The following is a 7,765-nucleotide window of genomic DNA, read 5'->3' as shown; positions in this document are numbered from 1 at the left end:
CTCCTATCTACCCCCTGTCATGCCCCCATTTCCTGCAGCAGCCCCCGCTTAATAATGCACTGTGCCATCCTCTTTTCCAATTTCCAAAATAATTCCAGCACCGGACAGCTTCAGTGCCACATGCAGCCGCAAACGAGGGGAGAAAAGAAAGGTCTGCTGTGGGGAAACTGGGAAATATGAGTTTTGAATCATTTTTTTTCTTGGTCTGGGACCGTCACCCTGGAGCCCTGTGGGTGGTTTGTATTAACACTTTAACAATTCTAGACTGGATTTTAAGATTATACTAAATAAATAGCAGGAATTAGCCCCACAATGGTCACATTTATTGTAGTTACAAAGATAAATAAATATTTTGGTACAAAAAAAATCTACCGTAATTGTAATTTGAATCTTTTAATTTCTCTATTTCTCTTTAGTTTTCTAAACTAAACTAAAACTGCCATTTTTAAGAACACGTATCAGCTTCCCCCAGACACTATCCTTTATTTCAGATGATTCTTGAAGCCAGTAAAGGAAATGATGTTGCTGACTTGAAGCTGTAACTTTGTCCTCTTTCTTAGAAGTGTGAAGTTCCACAAAGTGAGAGGATGAAAATGCTATGTGCCCTGCTCTTCCTGCAAATGTTTAAAAGTAAGATTTTATTTATTTAGAAATGTTCAGTTTAGAACTATGTTTCTAAGGGTGATTGTGAGACACAAATGTGTGATGTTTTGTATTGTCTTTTGTCTCCCAGCTGTTCAACTTGAAATAGTGGATAGTACTTTAATACTCAGAAGTACAATAACTTTGGACTGCAAGTATTCAGGCAGTGAAACTGCTGTTCAGATTCACTGGGCTAAGGTCAATGGATCATATGAAGAAACAATATGTACTATTCACAGGAGTTATGGAAAATACATCTCACCAACGTACATGAGTAGACTGGCATTTGTACTGGAGAATTCATCATTAGATTTATCCATTACATTGAAGGAAACATCAAAAGCAGATCTTGGGATATATGTCTGCTACATGGCTCTGTTTCCAGCTGGAACAATGAAGAAAGTAACAGAAGTGAAAGCAGGTAAGATTATGTGTTTTAGTACTCTACCCAGCAATAAGTAATACAAAACTCAAGCATATATGAGTTTTTTATATGTTTAAGTATATTTACATATGATTTGTATCTTTCTTTACTTCTATATATATATGCCCATTATTTTTTTCATATGTGGAAATACAGTATCTTTTGTTATTTTAGCTCCTCCTAGGGGGTTCAAACACAGCAATCCTGATCAATATGAAAATAAAAGATACAGCTCCCCCATTCTACTGCTGGCTTGCCTAGGCCAAGACACGTGATAGTTTCACTTTGCAATATTAAGAGTGTGTCCTTTTTGTCCAAACACATCAGCATTTAAGAATATGGGTGGGTATTTTTTTTTCTTAAATTTTTATTTAAAAAAGTTTGTCTCAACATCTTTTTTTAGCATTGCCACTAATATATCGTAAAAATTCACGCGTGGACATATGAAAAAGTCGCACTTTGTGCAAATAAACTCTAGTCCCAAGCAGACATAGGCAATAGAATGGTGTGGGTATCTCAAGACTTTTCTGTGACTTGGGCTACTTTCATACTAAACGTATGCTCTCCCGGGCCCTACTCTCTCTTTAGTGTAGCACAGCACCCGACCGTAAACATGGGGAAAGATAAAGCATGCTCCATCTTTCCCTGTGCACAACACTGTATGGTGCCATGCGTGTGGGCACCATAGGCATTTATGGGGATGTATATTTGCAGCGGGATATACGTCCCCACAATGTCTATGTGAAAGGGGCCTTAGGGGTTCAAACATTATTCTATAGGAGTTTAAACATCCATTAAAACACTAACAATATGTTTTCCGAAGGTTCCAGTTGCCATGGTCTTTGTGGAAGCCAACATTGCTAAAAAGTGTCAATTCCACAATATTTTCTGTTGCTGCATTCATGGCAATGGAAAATCTATTGATTTTTGTACATTTTTGGATGCAGGGTTACCTAAGATGTACAATTTTATTAGTTTTTTTTTTTATACATAAAGGAAAGGTGGTGTGCTTAAGATAAGGTATGTTGATATAAGTTAAACCTGGAAGAGGGATCTGACTGTAGGAGGCAATTGGAAAGCCCCAGGGTACACATCGGGCCTTGGAGCTGTCAGGGTATGGAATGGTTATCGGGGATCAAAGCCAGGGGTGAAAGTGCCTGCATTCCCCTTGCACACTGTGGTCATGCTTGACCACAGTGTGCAAGAGGTTAACACCCACAATCAGAATTTTGTCAGATTGTGGCTGTTACAGGAGGTTGTCAGGCTTGACACCTGCAGCTTCTGGCACCAGCTCCCCTTGGAAGTAACAGCACTGCAGTTTGTGAAAAGTCACTGCTACATTTCCTTCCATGGGGAAAATCCATGCTGCTCTTCTCACTACCATCTCCAAGACACCTGTATACTGGAACATCTTACTAAAACATGTCAAACAGTCACCCACCCTCCTTCAGGCGTGCCCTGAAAAAACATCTGTTCACAATTGGTTACAACACACCAAGAACAACGCTGTTTTGTTTCCTCACCCTTCCTCCCACATAACTAATTGGAGGCCAGCAGATATATAATAATAACTTGGGAAAAGGGGATCCCTTTTTTAGCACATGTTTTTTTCCCTGTTTTTTGTAACATGTACCTCACTGGAACTGCCTTTTCTTGGGGATTTTCCTTGCTGGGGTTAAGCAGTGTGGTAATCTGTTATCGTTCTTTTTTTCTTATGTCTGAAAACACAAATGGAGCAGAGAAAAAATACAGCAAAATCATGAGCATACATGGCAGGCCCTATTATAATCATTATATACATACTGTATCTCCTGGTGTAACAAGTATAGTATCTTTTATTTCTAGCGTATGATTTATATTGTATACACCATGGAAAAGAATAGTATTTTTGTGAAAATTATCATAAAAGCAGTAACGCTCTCGTCCCTTGCTGTAAAATATCCTAAGCTCTGTAATATCTGGCATTAGCTCTTCATCATTTCCCTATAAAAGGCAATACATTTATATGAGCAGTTGTTCTTTTTTTTTTCTTAATGCAAAATGCAGTTTAAGATAGAGTAGTCTAAACAGAATAATTGGATACAGATCTACAAAGAAATTGAATTTATATGGAAAAGCATCAGGAATGATTTAGGAGGCGAGGTGTAAATTACATGTGTTATAGAATTTCATAAACAAAAGGGATTGTTTAATTAGAAAAATAAATACATTTCTATGTTAATTTTTTTTCAGAGCCCCTGGCATCCACTAATAAATGTGTAAAATAATTATTTTCATTCATGAATTATGGCATGTAATTGCCAAGAAAGATGTACCGTATATGGGTAATTAAAGGGTCTGTATAAGAGCAGGAATGGAACCAGTTTTGTGGACACAAGAGATTCTGTTTCTGGATATTATACCACCCTGCTTCATCCTAGAAACAGTAACTAGAGTTTTTTAAATCCCTTTTAAAGTACAAAATGTTTATAACTAAAGTAAGTCTTTTTTTATCAGTCTGGACCTCTACTGATCCAGAGAATGATGTCATCTTCCCCTAAGATTTCCTTGAACTGTGGACAACCCTGGCCATAAGGTTGTCAGCCGTAGAAGCCTGGTGTATTGTTGTACAGGGTAAACAATAAAGGGGACACACTACTGTTGTGACCCATTAATGATTGGCAGAATCCACTGATATCTACTTGTTCTCACATAATTTCCGAACACTATTCCTAGTGTATCCTGATTTAGCATCTTTGTCTAGTGCCTGGTTCCTGCCAAACCTTGAGTCCTGAAATTCATGTGAATTTTACAGTGACACAGACCTTATATGCGCTCCTAATGGGCTGAGTATTAGCGCAGTATGTGCACGGCCGAGGCGGTGAGGACAAGGAGTCACTTACAAGCAAGGAGGGCAGGCATGGCAATGCAGCAGGGAAGGCAATAGGCGGGTTTCTCTGCCCAAACTGCCATGAGAAGGTTGACTGCGTGTCCGGGTCCCCACCACCCAGACTAGAGGAAGGCTGTGATTATAACATAGTTTTGTTGGCATGCTGCAGCCCAGTTATAAAGACACCAGAACATAGTAATTTTGCCATATAAGGTACATTATGTAGTTTCACAGGGCTTAAGTTGATGACAGGTTCTTTTTAATCCATTGGCAATTGCCACATAATTCACAAGATTCAAAATTTGGATGTTAAAATCTTAGTGGCACACACCCCATTACACATTGGGAAGTCTTGTATAGTGCATTGAGAGCTATATTACTGATACAACGAGGGCCTAGAGAATCACAATATCAGTGTTATTATTTATCAACAAATATGGGAATCTCCATGTTCCTGTTATTTCCTTTGTGCAATTTATTATACATATGCAATAAACTGCATATTTTATATGGCAGTATGATATCTTTAAATGTAACAAATGTTTAAAAACATACAGTAAATGAAAAAAAAAGATATCACAGATAATTGTAAACTACAACTATAAAATTAGCAATTTAATACATTATACCTATACAATAATTAATGTTATTTAAGGTTATGGTTAAATCCTGTGGATTGAGAGCAAATTGTTAGCAATTTTACGTCAAAATAATAAATAATGTACATTAAACTTTAATTTATATATACAGGCGGCCCCCTACTTAAGACTTACAGACGGACCGCTCTGCCCACTGTGACCTCTGGTGAAACTCTCTGGATGCTTTACTCTAGTCCCAGGCTGCAATGATCAGCTGTAAGATGTCTGTAATGAAGCTTCATTGATAATCCTTGGTCCCTTTACAGCAAAAAAATTTGAATATCCATTTGTCACTGGGACAAATAAATCATTTTGTCTGGAGCTACAATTATAAAATATACAGTTCTGACTTACATACAAATTCAAGTTAAAAACAAATCTAAAGAACCTCTCCTGTATGTAGCCCATGGACCACCTTTACTTCTGTGGGGCCTAGATGTTGGTTTCCGCAGAAATTGCTGCTAAGCGGGATGTAATTTCCAGTAATTTTGGACACATATATAACACATTAGATTTTCTTAATTCCTCTATTGTGCCTTTATCTCATAATTATATTTGATCATCTCTATTTCATTCAGGAGTTAGTAATTGCTAAAGCATTAAAACTCAACGTGTTAAGGATGTAAATATGAGAATTGTAGAAAAGCGAATGTCTTTCATTGTTGTTAAGCAAACATCTAAGTGTACAAACCCAACAGAAATAGATAAAAGTTCTTACTTACAGCCCAAGCTTTACACAACATCTCCCAGTCCATGGATGCATAGACATACAGTATGATTTAAAACAAAGACTTTTGGTTAAAGGAAATCTACCATCAAAATCTAGTATGATATACCAAGGACACTTACTCCTAGATCCAGGCACTGTGACCGTGGTAATCTTCTTATATTTGTTATCCATGGCCTCCTTCCTTCTAAAATCCACTTTTAAAAGTATGCTAATTAAGGGTTGGGGGGGGGGGATTACCAGAGCCCCTCCTTACTGGGCTTCACACTGTAAAAGGAGCACTTCCCTCCTCTCACTCTATGTTGAAACTTCCTCTGCTGCAGTAAGAAGAATATTACCACAGTCACGGTGCCTGGATCTATGAGTAATTGTCGCTGGTTTATCGTGACATATTTGTATAGCCTAAGGGCCCACAATGCAGTTTTTCATGTTTCTGTAGAAATCTGCAGAAGAAGCAATGGGGGGGGGGGGGGGTAGAAAAAAAAGTCTATACAGTCTGAGGCCATCCCTGCAGTGCCAGCAGTGACTATCTGCTCCCTGGCGCTTTTGCTCCCAATGGGCCCTTGCATATGTAGTCATGTTAGACTGCATAGTGATTATCATAGATGTTGCATGTGCAAGAAAGTGACTTTCATACCAGCAGCAGAGCAGACAGTCTCCATAGAGTCTGCTGCACCTTCAGAAGACCTTTTTAATTTCACTTTATCAGAGTTGAAGCCAGAGTGGAGCAAAGTGAGTGGATAATGAAGCTTCTATAAGATATATTAAAAGGTTACTAATCATTTAAAAGGGATTTTGCCCTAAATACAAATTCTAAATGATTCAACTAATTTAATCAATTTAGAAGTGTGAACAATGCTGAGATCAGTAGTTCTGACAACTACACACTACAAGTATAAACTATGATAGGCATCCCCTGCTGTCACCTCACAATACCCATGTCACTTCAGGGGGCTGTTCTCGTCAGGCATGCTCAGTAGAGCTCAGTGCTCTGCCCTCCAGGAATAGTGATATATATATAGTGCTGTGAGCTGGTCTGTTCAGCTAGGCTTTACTTCTGTCTTGAAAGTCTAAGATGCTCAGTTTGAAGAAGCTTAGAGCCTTGTCCTAAGACAAAATAATAACAAATAATGGAGGGATAGTTAGGAATGTATGTGTGTGTTTTTCGTGTTACATATAACTTTTTGGACAAGTTGTGGGTAAGTGGGGCTCATTTACTAAGGGTCCAAACGCCGCACTTTCTTCGGGTTTCCCGAATATTTCCGATTTGCGCCAAATTGCCCCAGGATTTTGGCATCGACAATGGCTTTCATGCGACAGAAATCGGGGGGGGGGGGGGGGCATGGCTGTCGGACAATCCAACAGATTCGGAAAATCCGCGGAATTTAAAAAGCGATTTGTGTCGCAAGATCAAGCACTCACATGCACCGGGAAGAAGAAGGTGAACTCCGGCGGACCTTGGCGCAGCAGCGACACCTGCAGGAACACGTGCGCACGATCTTAGTCAATGCCGGCAGACCTGAATCCACGTCGGACAACGCGCCGCCGCATCGTGACTGCACCGGGTAAGTAAATGTGCCCCATTGTGTTACTATGTAGCCCCTTTAGCTAAAGAGGATCAAATGTTTATCCTCTAACTCAATTTCTATAAAATAATGATCATGCAATATATCACAATCCAAGATCAACTTTGCTCTGACTGTTCTGGGTAGAAGAGGATAAGTAACATGAATATGTATATGTACAAGGTTGTTGCATCTTTTCTATGCCATTTTGAGATAATTTATTTATGAAATCTCTAACTCTGCACTATTTTTCTTTGTAGTTGACTTTAGCCATATAGAGCCTTTATCAAGACTGGACTTAAAGGAAAAGTCTAACATCACATTGAACTTCCTCTACACTGGACTTCGAGATGTGAATCAAGTGATTGTACAAAAATTTACAAATGGAAAGATGGACTTGGTTATGTATTGTCAACGCCAAACAAATGGAAGAAAACTGTTGTCATACGGCTTTGACTTTCTTACACGTAGTGTTGGGAACTGTTCAGCTCTTCAGAATATAACCTTAATAATCCAGCATGCTGCCATCACTGACAAGGGAGTCTATGAGTGCCAATTTCAGTCACATGACATGAACCAAGCTGTTTCTGTAGATGTGCACATACAGACGCTAGGTAAGGTTACAGTTTTTATATATTCAGTACATGTCAACACAAAGGAGATGAGGGAAAAAATTGTATGACCAAAACTTACTTTCAGGTCCTTCATTTAACGTTGTTTGGACATGTCAGTAATAGAATATTATCCACAAATTCATAGCTGATGGCCACAAGCCTACATTATATGTTTTACATCCCTTTTTCAAATTTAAAGCTTGGTATAAATTGAGTCATTGAGAGGGATTTACAGAAGTGTCTGAGAGCAGAGCAGTTCGGCTTTCAGACACTTCTGATAAATCTA

General features: G+C 38.7%; 1 protein-coding gene across 2 annotated transcripts in view; it reads left to right on the top strand.

The window, feature by feature from the left end:
• Nucleotides 1–497: 497 nt before the first annotated feature.
• The window catches only part of CD226 (CD226 molecule), a 32,762-nt gene continuing 25,494 nt past the window's right edge, over nucleotides 498–7,765 (top strand). For both annotated transcript variants that reach the window (XM_072154709.1, XM_072154710.1), the window contains exons 1-3: nucleotides 498–630; nucleotides 734–1,063; nucleotides 7,126–7,479. In XM_072154709.1, coding sequence (XP_072010810.1) covers nucleotides 588–630; nucleotides 734–1,063; nucleotides 7,126–7,479 — 727 coding nt within the window. In that variant the 5' untranslated portion in view covers nucleotides 498–587. The remainder of the gene's footprint in view (nucleotides 631–733; nucleotides 1,064–7,125; nucleotides 7,480–7,765) is intronic.

This window comes from Engystomops pustulosus, chromosome 5, assembly GCF_040894005.1.
Source record: "Engystomops pustulosus chromosome 5, aEngPut4.maternal, whole genome shotgun sequence".
In the NCBI taxonomy this organism is placed as follows: Eukaryota; Metazoa; Chordata; class Amphibia; order Anura; family Leptodactylidae; genus Engystomops; species Engystomops pustulosus.
This window is presented reverse-complemented; position numbering and strand designations above follow the sequence as displayed.